The sequence below is a fragment of the Geospiza fortis genome, unplaced genomic scaffold, assembly GCF_000277835.1.
Source record: "Geospiza fortis unplaced genomic scaffold, GeoFor_1.0 scaffold98, whole genome shotgun sequence".
NCBI lineage: Eukaryota > Metazoa > Chordata > Aves > Passeriformes > Thraupidae > Geospiza > Geospiza fortis.
Genome location: NW_005054306.1, coordinates 12137549 through 12154478, shown reverse-complemented (window position 1 = coordinate 12154478; position 16930 = coordinate 12137549). Strand labels below are relative to the sequence as shown.

At 37.1% G+C, this 16930-nt stretch overlaps 1 protein-coding gene across 1 annotated transcript in view; it reads right to left on the bottom strand.

The window, feature by feature from the left end:
* Positions 1-16930, bottom strand: part of LAMA2 (laminin subunit alpha 2) — a 254316-nt gene that overhangs the window by 26851 nt on the left and 210535 nt on the right. The window contains exons 45-52 of the mRNA XM_031066728.1: positions 15634-15788; positions 13833-13976; positions 12808-12941; positions 7946-8105; positions 5330-5454; positions 4611-4773; positions 2937-3081; positions 964-1102 (exon numbers count right to left, since the gene is read on the bottom strand). Of these exons, the coding sequence (XP_030922588.1) occupies positions 964-1102; positions 2937-3081; positions 4611-4773; positions 5330-5454; positions 7946-8105; positions 12808-12941; positions 13833-13976; positions 15634-15788 (1165 nt within the window). The remainder of the gene's footprint in view (positions 1-963; positions 1103-2936; positions 3082-4610; positions 4774-5329; positions 5455-7945; positions 8106-12807; positions 12942-13832; positions 13977-15633; positions 15789-16930) is intronic.

Genomic DNA, 16930 nt, shown 5'->3' with positions numbered 1-16930 from the left:
ACAACAGTTCCTTGTGCACAAGACCACTTCAAGGCTCTCATTATGCCATTTAGTTAAAGCTGACATAGATTAATGGGCCTGTTTCTGTGTTGCTCATCTGTTCATTGTAGCACAGAATTTTCTTGTTCTTGTCATTGCAAAACTGCTGAATATTCATTTAAACTTTAAATAAGTTTTTTGGTCTATTTAAAGACATGAAACAAAGTCACTAAATTCAAGTAGCTGTTATCCCATTTCTTTAGGTTATTTATGTTGAAGTTAACATTTGTGAATATCACTACACAATATTAAAAAAATAATTACTGGGAATTTTATTTGTGTAGGAAATTCAGGATCAGACTTCTGAAGGGAAAATATTTCATTCTGCTTACATTAAATATATGAAAAGTATCGTATCATATTCTTTAAGTCCTGAACACAGGAGGAATTTTATCTAAGCAGACCAGGAACTAAAATCTACAAATAATTTAAAATAATATTTAAGCAAAATATTTTAATACATATTTAAAGTATACTGACACTGATAATGCAAAAACATGGACACTCATCAAGCAGTAATCCCACGTGGAGTTGTCTGTAGGTCAATTTTTTTACTCATGCACAAAGTAAACATTTGTCCTTCCTTAATTTTATGAAGGTATTGAGCCAATTCTCTGAATCTGCAGTCACAAATTCTGTGCATCAAACAAATACTTAAAGATACAGCTACATCATGGTTCTTGGACAGAATCAGAAAGAAGCACTGCTCTGCAAGTCTCATTTCCATTGCATGTGTGTAAGGTGAGCTGTGTGAAATACAAAACATATGCAAATAAAGCACTATTCTGCTGTGGCAGTACAGGGTACATTGGGAATTCACCATTCACTTACTGCAAGTGAACTTGAGAAGCAAATGCAGAGAATAAATACATTGTATTTACATTCCCTTACCAAGACTAAAGAAATTGGTTTGAGCCACATTACCTTAGATTTCTCAGAGTTGGCAATCCCCCAAAATATATTTTCTCGTGCCCTTTTAAGTTGAGTCCAAAGTGGCTGCCTGTAGAAGTTGTTGCTACAGTCTCTTCTTCATTAGTGTCTATGTCTACAATTGATATGTTGGCTAAAAGACATTTGAGATTAGTTACAAAATATCCATCATTAACAATGATGTTTTAATGTAAGAAACCAACAGAAAAACATTTGGAGAGTTAACAGCTGAGGGAAGAGACAAGGAGGGCTGTATTTTGCAATTAAGACCCTGGATTTCCACATTATCAATTATGGGCAGGGGATGAAAGCTGCACTTTTCTGTTTCCATAACAACCTGAAAAGCCATAGCAATTCTGTACACTTTATATATTCTCTAAACCTGTTTCCATTTGGTGCCTTCTTTGTGTAATTCCACTGTAATTTGGAGCTAAAACTTCAGGACATAGTCATGACAAGAGATCATTTTACATTTAATTTGTGATCTCAGTCCAAAGATTGCCTCTTGAACAGGATTTTTAGCGTAAAAGTTTATTAAGCACTGACATTATGTGCCTTAGAGATTGGTGATCACTCACTCTAAACCACTTACAAACCCAAAGCAGTCAGTTGCTGTCATGTCCAATCTCAGTCTGCAGTCAGTGATGTGCTACATACAACCATCCTATTTAGGTGTCTGTCCATGTATATTTTTTAATGTATGGATTAATACAGAATATAAAGTTCAATAAAAGAAATAAGACTTGGTGACAAATGCTGAGCAGGCCTCAAGATATATAGGGGCAAAAAAAAGGATTTCTTTCCTTTCTTCCTTGATAATCGAATAGACAGACTTTCTGCTACACCTTACCAAAACTAGATTAATTTTCCTTTCATTTCTATACCTGTATCTTTTTTATAAACACATGATGTTTGAATGCTATTGATAAATTACAATTATGTGACATTGTATTTTATATTAATACCTCCCGGGTTAAATATGAACTATGATAACTGGCTAGCAATAAGACATTCCTCCTCTAAAGGTGCAGCAAATCTGCAAGTGAGACCACTAAATTACTTTGGTCACTGTCCCAACTTCCAGGTCTACTTCAGCTAAATGACAAGGAAGAGGGACTATGTGTGAGGTGTGAAGGCCAGGTAGAGAGCTGGCACTGCAGGGGGCAGAGGCAGAGGAATGTGTTTAAGGGCTTGTGGTGACCCTGAAGATTCAGAATGCAGTAAAAGTTCAAACTGCAAAAGCTTGTATGTCACAATAAAATGAATTCAGCTCAGGTAAGATTCTGCCAGCCCTATAACCAGACTACAAAATAAAAAAAAAAAAAGGGTTTGCCAGCATGATAACCAGTAGTCTTTGTGATCTTATCAAATTCTACCACTTCACATTTTGTGCCAGTAACATGTTGAAGAATTAGTAGAACTTCTGGAGATGTTCCCAGTTGTTTCCATGCAGATTCAGTTCATGATACAATGCAGATCATTAGGGAAGATAAAGTAGGGGTGTTTGTCTAGTTAGATAGGATCAATACTAATGTCACTGCTTTTTTTAAGCACTTTGGTATATGCTGAGCATGAGAGGACTGTAAAAGCTATTGCTGTCCTAACAAAAATCACACATGTGTTTCATAATTTGGAACATGAATCTGATGAAAACAACTTCTTTTTGATGAAAAGAAGCCTTTTTTGAAAGTGATGAGAAGACTTCTTTTCTCCCCAGTCAGAGGAATTTTAGAATGCAAGTTATGATTGTATAAAATAATCATGCCTGAAAAATAGACTACCTTCATAAAGCACTATTTGACAGTGCAATCACTCAACCACAACTTAACACACCTATAACCTAAACAAAATAAGTTGCTAAATCACCAGAATTTATAATTCTCACAGCACCATCCCTGTGATTAGAAGGTTAGGTGTACTGCACAGATAACTGGAAAAGTCATGCTGCTGACACCACAGGAACTTACCTTGCTTTTGAATTCTTGACAGGGTGAAAGATTTCCATTTGCCATCATTATGATTTTGGTTGCTGATAACTGAAGCTGTACCTGAACCCAGGTCATAGCTGACCTTTATACGCCCACCGCTGAGTTCTACACTCATGAAATCCTTCTGTTAATGACAAGGGTTAGATACACCATTATGATTCTTGTCCGTTTTGGTAAGAGGCATAAGACATTAAATAAACACTTTTTAACCCTGGGGGACTACAGACAACATTTTTCAAGCTTTAAAAAATGCCACAACTCATACATTTACTACCCAGGACTCTCACATACAAAAGTCTGATGCCAAGCCCTTTTTTCCCCTTACATTCTCTTTTGGATTACTAATTTAGCTGGAATTTTGCTGGCATCTTAGTTGCAGTTTTGATGAGATGGCTGCACTTTTATTTTAGACTGAAGATAAAAATGGACATTATAATTACCTGAAACTAATATTCAGCTTTGAGTGTATGTTTCTACTATAATCAGCATATTTATTGCATATCTCAGCTAGATTTAAACTTGCAAGGTAGAAAGCAAAAATAGCGAAGATGGTGAAGTGGGCATGTTTTGCCAGATTTCCAGAGAGTAATCTATGGAAGTCACAGAGCAACAGAGAGATGGAGACAAAGAGAGCTATGAACACTCTTGATTTCATCAACCACTGGCACCAGTACACAAGCAGTAACTGGAGATGGCTGGCTGGAGCAATAATATATGCTGCACTATCTCCAGAAAAAGAGCTGGCAGGATACAAAGACCAAAACAAATAGCCAGAGAACTGGACAGCACGAAAGCCACTAGGTAAGTAATGGAACTATGATCCAGGATGTAAATGTACCAGAGAAATTTTTATTATCATTTTGCTCATGGCCAGTTCCACCTCTTCTCAGAGTAAAACTGAACAAACTCAGTATTCTAGATGCTTAGGCATGTCTATCCATGCATCATTAGAAAGAGTATCTTCCAAGTTTTTACGTGGTGGGACAGTATCACAAGAAACAAAATATACCAGGGACCAGTTGCTTGTGTTTTTGAGATTTCAATTAAATATTTTTTCATAGAAAAATACATAAGTCACAAATAATGATCTAAAATAATTGAAAATAATGACTTTAATTATGCTTTCAATATTAAAAGTTCATTAGAAAAGCTACATACATATTTCATTATCATAATAAGATTCTAGCTTTTCCGACAGTCAGTCAGGAGGAGGACTCCTCTCCTTGATAATTCCAGCTATTTTGATAATTATTTCCAAAATACAGGAATCTGTAATAAGACTGATTTACACAAACACAGTTTTTTTAAAGTAGCAAGTGCTCAGTAACTCTTTAAGACATCAGTGAAAACTACTGTACATAATTTCTGCCCCATATGAAAAGGATAAGGGAAAGACCCTGTCAGTCATGCAAATCAATCTGGATCAGAAATGCCAAAGATGAGTTATTCAGATCTGGACAGGTGTCTTTATAAATAATTTCTCCTTGTTATGGACACACATTTGACACTGTCTTCACTTGGCCAGCAATGAGGCATCATACCAGGACAGTGGTACCTTAAATTACTCATTGCTTTCATGATCTGGTGAATTCAGTGACTGCAAAGATGGCCTGAAACGTGCAAGGAGCACAGAGGTTCGCTGGCTGTTCTTACCAAGTCATCAGTAGCAAGATACATCAGCAGAGCATTTGATGAGAAGGTCCTGAACTTGAACATGACTGTGGAAATATTGGGGTTCCAGCGGATGGGGCGGCTCACCATGGCATAGCTGTCACCATCAAACTGCACCGTTCCTTCACCGTCTGCCACCTGTGGGCTGAAAAGAACAATTCCAACCTTTTTTTTTTGCCACGTGAAGATAAAATAAAAAGTGCAGGGCTAGGGAAATGTGGACACAGCTCCTGGGAGTCTTCCTGAACTTGGTTCAATGTCTTATCAAACCTCCCACTGACAGGCACAGGATTTCCCATTGTATTTCGAGAATGCAAACTCCTTTCTTTTGTGGGGTCTCTGCTCACTACTGTGGCGGCTGTGAAAGCCACCTTGAGGCAGTGGACTCTGCTCCATGCCACACAGGAGTGCAGGCACCCTCATCACAGCTGTCTGTGAGCCACACTCAGTTCACTGTGGTTCTAGGAGCCCTTCTATCATAGCCCTCTCACACCAGCCCAGTTCTGGTAACTCAATGACCACACTTACAACCCAGACTGGCAGCTTCTCCTCTCGGTGGAATTGCAACCTAACTCCTGTTGCATGCACATTGGAATGTGCTGGCTGCTGCGGAATTTCCTGCTACTTACCACCAAATGTAATGTCACTGCAGGCAGGTTTCCTAAAGAAGCACCGTGAGAAACAGTGGGTGCTGTACCTACCTGACGGCACACCCTTTGCAGTCACCTTCGATATCCCTGAAATTCCAGAGTCCTATTGGTTTGCTGTCTAGAAAGGTTTCCCCCATACAGCCAGTGAAGGTGGTGACTCTTACAGCATCTGACTTCTGCAACAGAGAACACAAACCTCCTCAGAATTGAATTTGAAGTAAACTACTGCATCTGAAAACATAACTGGTACAAAAATTATAAGAATAAATACCATATAAAATTCCAAATAAAATAATTTTAAAAACCCCATAAGATGTTTTGTAATATTTTAAATATCAAGAGCATTATTTAATCTGAGAAGCCCTCCTACAGAACAACTGATCAGTGAAAATGTGAATTGAACTTTGTATCAGTCTGAATGGGAAAGACCTTTTAGATCCGAGACTCTTGGGAAGGCCTAGGGAGAACCAGTCCTGAAAAACAAGGGGCTGCTTTGGCTTCCACCATCAGTTTTCCTGGCTCTTCAGAGAGCTGGCTGCTCTCACCTGTTCAAGGCCTAGCTGGGTTTTCATCTCAGACTTTCGAGAAACGACTATGAGCAATCTTGCCATAGTCCACAATACAATAAGCAAAGTGTTTCTCTTGTAATGCTTGAAACACTGGAAATCGAGCAGACTGTCCAAGCTAAAAGACAGGCTGAGAACTCAGCTGTTACACATGTAACAGTTCATGCTGAATTTTGGATGCAGAAAAATGTGCAGAGGGCAAAGCAATTAAAACACATGTCCCATCAGAACTCATTAAACTAGGATTGTGCACATAGACTAATGCTCATTAGAACATAACATGTTCCCATGATGAAGGTAGTAATAGTTGGCAGTACACAGAGTACTCCACTAAAAATTATGCTTCTAAAAATACCCTGATTCATTTAAATTTCAGTTCATCAATATGAGCTGATTAAAAATCTATACACTTAGCTATTTGAGATAGACAAGCACCTGCTGTTTTTACAGCAATTACAAATATTAAGATCTTGCAAGAGAACATGGAAAAGTGCAATTTGAAAATACTCAAGGAAAAGTATGACTCAAAAGACTTAATGTGCTACTGATATTTCCCAAGGTAATTGTATAGGTTTTAATTAGCAACAAGTATGAACTTAATGTCACTTCTAAGAAATTCATGACATCTAAGTATCATAGTCTTCTACAAGTCAGATGAAAAATGTTTTTAAAAACTGAAAATGAACTTTCTTTTTGGATACACTGCAGAAATGCATGCAAAAAGGGATGTGGACAAAACTGTAGGACAAATCTAAAGCATTCTAAACCCCAATAATATGAAAAAGCAGATTTCTGAGTCAGCAGCCTAAGATATATCAGCAACCTTGATAAACTGTCCAAAGAGCTGCACAGTTTCAGAAAAGTCTTAGTAAAGGTCTTCATTTTGTGAGCCTTACAACTGTGCCACATGATGACAGAAATTCCCAAAAAAACCAGAAGTTGTATTTTAATTCAGAGACTGTACTTGAACAAAACAAATCTGACAGTGTTTAAAACTCTATATTGCAAATATACCAACCATATCAAACTTAAAATAGACTGCTTTCTTACTGCTGCCCTTGTCTTTATTTACCTGGAGAGAAAAAAAGAATTCAGGAAGATTTTCCTGACTAAAACGAAAAACTAGAGAGTTCTTCAGAAAATATTTGGACAATATTTTTCTCAACCTTACTGAAGTTGAAAACAGCTGTTCTGACATTGAGTTTTGCACTTCAATTTTTCTGCACATTGTGTTATTTTAACATTTGAGGACATATATAACCTTGAGAGTAAAAAAAGTTCAGTGAGTTCACTATTTGGGAAAGTCTAAATTTGAGCTTCTTTTCAAATGCTAAAATATTGATCAGGAACAGAATAGGTGATTTAAATTGTTTTGTAAAGAATGTCATTAGAAAATAAGTGCTAATTAGCTTTTATTGAAGAATAATTTTTTTCAGAGATTTCTGTCTATTCTATTTGGCATACATCTTCTATTCATTCCATGAAGTTTAGTGACGTATAAGATGCCACCAGAAAAATGAACAGACCAAAAAAAGAGAAAATAGATCAGGGGTATGATGTAGATATCTGTAAGGGAACAAGGAGGGAAACTGGAACAAAAATAAAGAAAATAAAGCAGAAACACCAAAAGCAGACTGCAAAGGAGGAGGTGATACTGTGGATACATGACAAAGATAAAATCCCAAATGCAAGGGAAAATATACTCTTGTATACATTGTTAGGAGACCAGAAATGTACAGGAACAGAAATGAGTTCCTGAAACTCAGGAACCAAAAGCCTGTCAGGGCAGCAGTGTGTCCAAGGTAAAGCATCCATCTAATCCAGCAGGAATTAGCTGTTTGGGCTAAATGCTGCATCAGTACAGCCAGCTACAGGGCTTCTGATCAGAAGGTGACATCGTGTGCAGTGAAATCTCGTATCTGTGCACCTTGGTCCAGGCAAATCCCAATAACCTTTCAAAAGCGCAAGTGTACTACTTGCAATTAAAGCATCTACTACAATGACATCAGCATATTAAAATTTACTATTTCTATTTTATGCAGTAACAAAATTTGTCCACACAAACAGCCAGCTAACACAGTACAACCAGAAAAGGCATTACCTTTATTTTTTCTGTTAAACCACCAACAAACAGCACAGCGTTAACATCCACATCCAGAATGGTATATCCAGGTGGGGATACTGCACTGAATGTGGCTGGCACGATGCTGGCTTTAGGACCATCCAGAGCTCGCACTGATATTGTGCCATTTTTTCCAGTCCTAGAGATATAAAAAAAATAATTTAAGCATACAATGTCAGTAGTTACACCAAACATAGGAAAACTCTATTTTAAATGGTGCCTTTTAACAGAAGCACACATCACTGACGTGATTTTGCCTTATTTTGATACAAATGATCACTTATGCCTGCATAAGCTAAAGACATCAACACAGAATCAGATCTTTTCCTCACCTGAACATCCTTTTTGAACAAAATTCACTATACACATGATGTGGACCTTGCATTGACAAAAAAAAGAATGTTTATTAGATTACATTTGAACTGAAATGAAGTGATAAAGCACTTCAGTTTCCTTCACTGTGAGAAACAGAATTCACATTTCCTGCAATGGAGCTGTCAGGCTGCTTTTCAAACAGTTACAAACCCCATTAGGTTCAAGAATATTACTTCATTGTTCTTTAGGAAACACATCTATTATTGATGGCAACAAAATAGCATTTATTAACTGTTTCTGCATCAGTTTGTTTTCTACTCATTTGATATTAATGTACTAACTGGCATGGAAGGAGTTAGCTGACATATTTTTACAGCAGAAGGAACACACTGTGGAGAGATATGATTGCTGAATCCTCTTTCTGAAACTTCTAATAGATGGGTCTCACATTTACCAGTTTGCAGCCACCTGGGATGTCAGCAGCTGAAGAGGACTGCTGGTATATGACTGAAAGTGGCTCTCTCAGTAGTCTTGGGTGGATTCCATCCCCATGGACTTGTGTGGGTCTAAGGTGCAACTGGTTTATAGCAGAAGGTTTACTGACGGGAAGCCCTTTAAGGGATAAAAGTAATAATTCTTGAAAAACCAAGAGTCACTGAGCAGACTAACACTTTTTAGGATGTCTAATAATTCACAAATAGTATGGATGTCTTTCATCTTCAAACAGACTGAAATGCTCACAATGGAGTCTCTTCTATAAATAATTCTCTCTTATTTAGGGAGGACAATGGAGCTTGAAGAAAGATCTTGGCTAACTTGACAGCAAAAAGACATTGCTACCCTGTGCATGACAAGTTATCAGGTTGGAAGATATTGTTCTAGTGATAGTCAGTTCTGTAAAACTGGTGGATTACAGAGGATGTATCAGCACTGTGGGGCTGATATGCAGAAGGGCACTGAAAGAACACTAAACTGGGAGAAGCTGGCAACTTCCTTGAAGGCAGACAGGCCCTGCAGAAAGACCTGGACAAACCAGAGAGTTGGGCAATCACCAACCGTATGAAATTTAACAAGGGCAAGTGCCGTATTCTGCACCTGGGATGGGGTTGTGTGCACAGACTGGGGAACGAGAGGCTGGAGAGCAGCCTCATGAAAAGGGACCTGGTCAACGGCAAGTTGAACATGAGTTGGGGCAGCCAGAAGGGCCACATGTGTCCTGGAGGGCATCAGGCACAACATCACCAGCTGGGCAAGGGAGGGGATTGTCCCACTCTGCACTGCACTGTGGTGGCCTCACCTCAAGTGCTGGGGGCAGTTTTGGGTGCCCCAATATAAAAAAAAGACATTAAAGTATTAGAGAAAGTTCAAAGCATGGCCACGTTCAAAGCAAGAATAGTGAAGAGTCTGGAGGGGAAGCCTTATCAGTTGTGGCTGAAGTCACTTGGTCTATTCAGCCTGGAGAAGAGGAGACTGAGGGGAGACCTCATTGCAGACTTCAACATCCTCACAAGCGGAAATGGAGGGACAGGTACTGATCTCTTTAGTCCTGTGATCAGCGATAGGACCTGAGAGAACAGCATGAAGCTGAGCTGGGGGAGGTTTAGGCTGGATATCAGAAAAAAGTTTTCCATCCTGAGGGTGGCTGAGTTCTGGAACAAGCTCCCCATGGAAGTGGTCACAACACCAAGACTGCCTGAATTCAAGTAGTATTTGGACAACGCTGTCAGGTACATAGTGTGTCTCTTGTGGGTGTCCTGGAGCTGGCCGGGAGTTGGGCTTGATGATCCTGATGGGTGCCTCCAACTCAGCATATTCGATATTCTACAAAAAATTTGTGTAATGACATGCTATGTTTGCTCCTAAGGAGAGACATGATATAAATGAGATGACTTTAGAAAGCACCTCATCAGCATTAAATGATAAACTACCACATAGTAAACTCTACTCCTTGACCCCTTGAAAACACAGGAAAGCTTCACTGAAAAGCATGGCTTATATTTGCTACAGTACTTTAAGACTCAATTCTTGATGAACTAAACAGGATGTGTCTATAGTGAACTTGTGATTCAGGCATCCTTTGTCCTCAAAAGAAGGGCACTGCTTAAACTCTGTCACTAACAATCAAAACAATGGTAATACTTGAATCACAGTTGATTAAAATCACAACTAATCAGGTTCTGCTCCTAATTGAGGCCTACTGAAGTCAAGTAACACTGATCTAGTGAGTCTCAAAAATATTCTCTCATCCATCTGACTGTCTCACAAAATTGACATTATTTGCATGTTGTAAATCTGCTTTAAATAATTTTGTCACATACAGTTATGCTAGATTTTCCTTTGTTAATTGATACTTGGATTGATTGCATCTTGATGCCAATTGGATTTGCTTCTGTAAGCAGGTAAGTAACTTGTGAGTGACATTTGCTCAACTCCTGTACCATCAAAGCACAGGGAATTCCTTTAGAAAGTTCTACAGGAATAAACAAATTTTACTTCAATTCCATTAACAAAAATACAAGGAACTTCCATTATAACATCTGAATAAACAATAAAATGCAAAGGATCAGTATGCTAAATAAAAAAGGTGATGAAAATTAAAAGTGTCCCTGGAAAAGTGATGCAGTAATTATCAATTTAGTCTAACTAACTGGAAATTTTGGTGCATGCATAAACTGACCATCTTCGATCATTACTCAACAGTCAGATTTTTCATATTTAGATTTTATTTAGAATGCTCAGCAAACTTGAGAATTTTCAAACCTCTGTGCCACATCTTTTTTTTCTAAGGCCCTTTGGGATTCTTAAGAATGGCCATCAACCTATGGTGGGTTCAACACCATATCATTATTATTGTAAATTCTTGTCATCACTGAAAACAATGGCAAAATTCAGTAAGGCCAGAATTTCATCTTATGTCCTCATGCTAAGCAGATGCCCTACTCCAGCTGCTCAGGCCATTCTGTTGGGCTGAAAAAGCCTGTGGCTGGAACTCAGCAGAAATTTGGAGAAAATGTGTGAGGGAATAAAATTAGTAAAACTCTCCAACAGGTTAGGAAGGGAGTTAGAGTTATCAAATTGACTAAAATGTTCAGAGTTGAAGATTCTTCCATAGGGTATGTGATTTGTGAAGTCTGCCTTAAGAATGCAAAATCAGTCCCAAGCTCTTCATCTTAATCCCACAAATCCGCCTAATGCCTCTGTAATGTAATTTTCCTAAACGCTGCTCTGTACTTCTGATTTGTGCAGCTGTAATCATTCTAAATTGCTGATCCAGCACTTTGTTTGAAACTAATGGCATGCACATCCTATATATCCAGAACAACCAGCTAATAGGTAATGGGCTTTTATAGGATGTGTGAATTTTATACCATGTTCTGGCTACATATTCTGCTGAAGCAGCTTTCTTGTAAATGAAAGCCTGGCATTACTTGTGTCATGAAGCTGCTTCGGTATGCATAATGTGAACTGGTGAAGATTTCAACAATTTGTATTGTACCCCAGTTTGTATTTTCCTAGCAGTAAGGTTTCATTAAGCCAGCTTCTGGAGACCGTGCCATAATTTTATTTAATTCTCTGCTCTGAATGGCTGATTTCTGTGATTTCATTAAATTATTTAAACTGAATGCCATTTCCTCTTCTGGGAGCTATGCATGTTACCAGAATTAGAGTGCTTTGTTTTTTTCCTCCTTCGTTCTCTCATTTTCTAACTATATTATCCATTCTCTGTTTAATACTATGTGAAATTAACTGTAATGATGCAGAAGAAATTACTCAGCTTTCTATCAAATGGCGATACAGCTGATGCTATCTAAATGACTAAGATTTATTCAAGATAAAGGCCACAGACTTATGCAATCCTTATGCTGTGATTACTACACCATATGCCATGTGTTTGCTATTTGAATGAAAAATACAAGCTTCAGCTAACAAATTTGGGATTTGAATATTTATGTATCTATATTTCTAAAGCTTAAAGGCATTAAATAGCTGATCTCAAATTACAAAATATATTTTAACTTTTCGGAATAACTCCTCCTTCAATTTTTATGAACTGTATCTTTCATAAATACTTCCAGTCTGATGAGACATTTTGCCTATAGGAATGGCATTCTGAATTAGAATCAAGATACTGCTGTGTGAGAGACCATTCACTTGCAGTACTGTATCAAGACCAGAAATTCAGAAAAGCTGCTGCTCTCTAAAATTCAAGGAGAAAAGAATAGTAGTTATTCGAGTGCCAAAACCTGTAACTGATTTTAAATGTAAGCTAGTTGAAGAAGACAATCAATAGAGTCATAGATAAACAAAAAGGAATAAATATAAGGAGTCATAGATTGTTGATGTTAGAGGGGAAATGTGTGATTAAATTAAATCCTTGACAGAGAACAATTGACATTTCAATAGTAACTGTAGTGTATACACTTTTGGTACTAACTGATGCAGGTTCAAAACCTTTTGTCAAACCAGACTAGAATTTCTCATAGCAGCCATTTTTCTAAAATCTTGGAAATGAAATATTTACTTACCTAGAGGCTTCAATCCGGTACCAAAACCCATCATCAATGGTCAGATCTGGATATTCTACCCGTCCAACTCCAGATCCCACATCCCACAGGAAGCTCACCTTGCCTTTGCGCATCTCTATGGCCAAGAAGTCGGTCTACATGCAAAACATGAAAATAGAAGTGATCTCATACTTTGATTAAGGAAGTTTTTCTTTTCACATTTCAGAAGGTCTAATGAGGCATCAGAAACCCACACATAGAAAGTAAAGAATTAACATTAATTCTTACATTGCTCTAAAATGAGACTCTCTTTTTCCTGTTTTTATTAGTTCAAATAAGGAATCTTAAGCTAAAGACAGCAAATTATTTCTCTCAGTGATACGCAGCAAATGACTGCCAGACTTACAGAATGTTAATACGGCAGTCATGAACAGAAGGATTTAACTCAGAGGAACACTGAAACATCCATTGGATGGCAGAAAGACGTCAAGATACATGATGCCATCCAGCCTCTTCATTTTGCATTAGGAAAATAAAATACAAGTTGGAAGTGTTGAAAAATAGAATACTTTTCCATTTACTGAATTAATATTGGTTGTTCTAGAAGTCTGTCTGCTATTGGCCTCATGGGAAACTGAATCATTCACCATTATTATGCTTGAAATTGTAGTCTTGACTTAAAATTACAATAAATAGGAGCTTTGACAGATGCAATATGATTAGCTACTTCATTCCCTAAGGAAAACCCACAACCAACTCCAAAATTACTTTGGTTGCACTGTGAATTTTAAAGCTCTAATGCAGTTCATGTACAAGCCTGCTATTTCGTATCTAGTTAAAATAAAGATATATGTAAAAAATTTGCTGGTCATATTTTAGATATCACTATATTCATACCAAAGACAGTAAATGTCTAGATTATTTTAGACTCTCTACTACTGCTTTGAAGCCTCTGGGTGAAAAAAAAGTCTTTCTCATCTTCTTTATTTGTCAGTAGTATGATTTGATTGAGCAACTCTGACATGAAAGGCAGGAGACAGACTCACAAACTTGGCACTTCCAAGGTAAAAAAGCAGATTGTCAGCAACTACAGTCTTCACATTGACAATGATGGTGTTGTATGTTCCCTTCTTTATTTCTGGTCTGTACGTGCGAATACAATTGCCTCCAGAGGACACGGACACTTTGATCTTCAAAAAAAGCATAACAGAAAGAATTCAGTTCACTGCTTATTATTCCAGAATTAACTGTAGATGCTTCCAAATAATTATAAGACTATTACACATTTTTTCCCTTCACATTTTTCTGTTTCATGTACCAGGGAGCTACTTGGATATGCAAAGAAGGTAGAAATCGAATTTTCTTTCTGGGATTGTTTAGTAAAAGGAAATAAAATCTCTTTTTAGAACTCACATTCAAAGGACAAACTGTGTAGATCAAAAATAGCTAGAAGATATACTGGTCTAATGCTGGTAACAGTGGAATTCTAGAAGTACAGATGGTCTATAAGTAGAAGATGCAGCTAGGAAAATAAGCAGCACTCCTGAAGGAATTACAGCATATTGCTGTTGGGTAGTCATAATTATCTATTTTTCCCTTGTAATGGCTTTGATTGTGCCAATTTAAGACACCTTTTCACAATTTTTTAAACCAACAGTTATGTCTATCACTGCTTTTACGTAGTCCCTAATGGAGTTGGCATTCATAACTAAGTTTTATTTCCAAGCTGAGTGACACATGCATTTGGATCCATGCATTGGTTTCCTCAGGCTCTGAGCACAGATAAAAACACTTGACTGTTTGCTTTCATAATGCCAGCACAGACATAATGACAGTACAATGGTGTTTCAATCCCAGCTAGACATGTTTAAGCATTAGAGGAAATGTACATAATGGTATCACCTTATGCTTACAGCAAACTCTGCTAAAAAGGAGAACAATTAGAGGACCAAACTCCTAATTTCCTTACCTCAGAAATGCTGAGCAGTTAAGTACTTCAAAGCCCTCAGACAGAAGATGAATGTAACAAAACATATCATTACTGCAGCCTGTCTTTCTGTTCTGTACAGATTTCATCACATATGTGCTGAAAACTTCTTTCACCAGCATCCCACTATTTATCCTATCACTTCTTTCCCAGTATCCGATTATTGTATTGATTATTTTTTTAAACTATTTTTCAACCATTTTTCAGGAAGATTTCTCAAGTACCATCTATATGATTCTTTTTCCTTTGCTATTTAAACCACAAGCTGAATAATTGCAGTATTAACTGGATGATCCTAGAGTTGACAATACTACTGAATCAGGGAGATGGTCTCCAAACTCACTGGCTGACTAGAAACACATTCTTAAGTTCAAGTCAGTGCTGCTACTGGACAGAGAAAAAGAAAAAATATGGGAGAAGCAGATATACTCAGCAATTTCAGTGAGTCTGCGATGGTGTCATTCTTGAGTAATGTAAATTCTTTGAAATGAAATCAGGGGCTTAATATCATTGCTGAAGCAGAAAAATGCATTTTTGTTTTCACAAAAATTTAATGATACTGTGACTCTTCTGCTGTACTATCACCTACAATAGTTCTTAAAAACAACCTTTTGAGATCCATTCCTACAGATGTTAATCATTTAACAAGCGCATGTTTTAAATGAAGAAACAAGACACAGAGTGAGAATCATCAGAATATTATATTCTTTTCTGAGAAATTATACTCCATTATTTGCTCTCTTTATGCATGTTTAGAATTAGGAAAGATTCACACTGTAGAAAAGAAATAAAAAGTAGAAAATAAAATCCCGTCAGTACTCAAAAGGTTGGTGTTTTTTTTTCTGAGAAATGGGACTTACCGAATTGGCTTGCTTCCGAGCTTGGTTTATCAGCTCTTTTATCTGAGAAATGTTTTTCCCTAAGTTATCCTGGAGCTCTTTGATTGGCTTGATTTTATCTAGCAGGCGATCTGCTTCCTTTTCTAGGGTTTTAATACTGGAATCTGCATCAGCAACTTCATAAGAAAGAACACGGCAGAGCTTTAGAGAATAGTGTCAGAGACTATTTAAACATTGCAATAATAAAATCCAAGAAAAATCTGCATACACAGTGGTCAGGAGATTGCATATGCGACTATGAGGTACACACAGGCCAGGAAGATACCTGAACAGAATAAGGCAATTTCAGAATGTCTAGAATCAAGTTAAAGTAGCAATAGCAGCAAACATTGGTGTTAAAGCAGGATTTTTTAAGATGTAACTATGCTTCAGGTCAGGATGATAGTTATGGAAAACATTTCCTGTAGCAAAATACATTTATGAACTAAATATTTGATTTCTGCTTTAAAAAAACCCTCCCAATTTTGAAGAAAAATGCTGAATTAAGGAAACCTGGTTGGTTTCCATAAGCAATTTCTGAAATTACTGGGTTAAAATTAACTTGAAATTAATTTTTGAACTAACTGTAATGGGCACAAATACAAAGGAGTTTTATTCTAGTCACAAGCTTAAAATTCTGTATATGTTCTGAAAGCATATTTAAAAACAGTGACAGTAAACTACAAATTATTTTCTTCTTGTTTTTCAGGTGAAGTAAATAATTTTACCATTATATTTTTGCCTCTCTTTCTCTTTACGCCTCAAATTCCTTTTTTGCCCCTCAACATACAACTTGTGAATATTACCCTCTCTTTGACAGCTCATGAGCAGATCTAAGGATTGCAACCCTTGGCTTGCATGAGGGTGTGGGCTTTTTTGGATGACACTGAAAGGGACAAACATGCATTTACCAGAAAGATGCATATCACATGAAAATAATAGCAATAATAAGAGCCATAAAAATAATGCTTAGACAAAGCATTAAAAACTGCATTTCTAATTTTTTGACCCAAACACTTATACCAAAACTTTCCAGATGCTTCTTAAGGTTTCATGTGAGTTAAACTAGCTACCAAGTCACTTTATCTAAAAGTTCTCAAAAAGTAACTATTTAGCTATTTCAATGAATGAGAAACATAGAGGACCATGCAGAGGCTGGTGGTAAGCAGTGAGTAATTGTTTACTGGAAAATGCACACGATAAGCTGCAAGTAAGAAAAACATACGTACATATTTCTGCAGGCAAGAAATGGAGACAAAGAAAAGAGAAAAACAGAGAA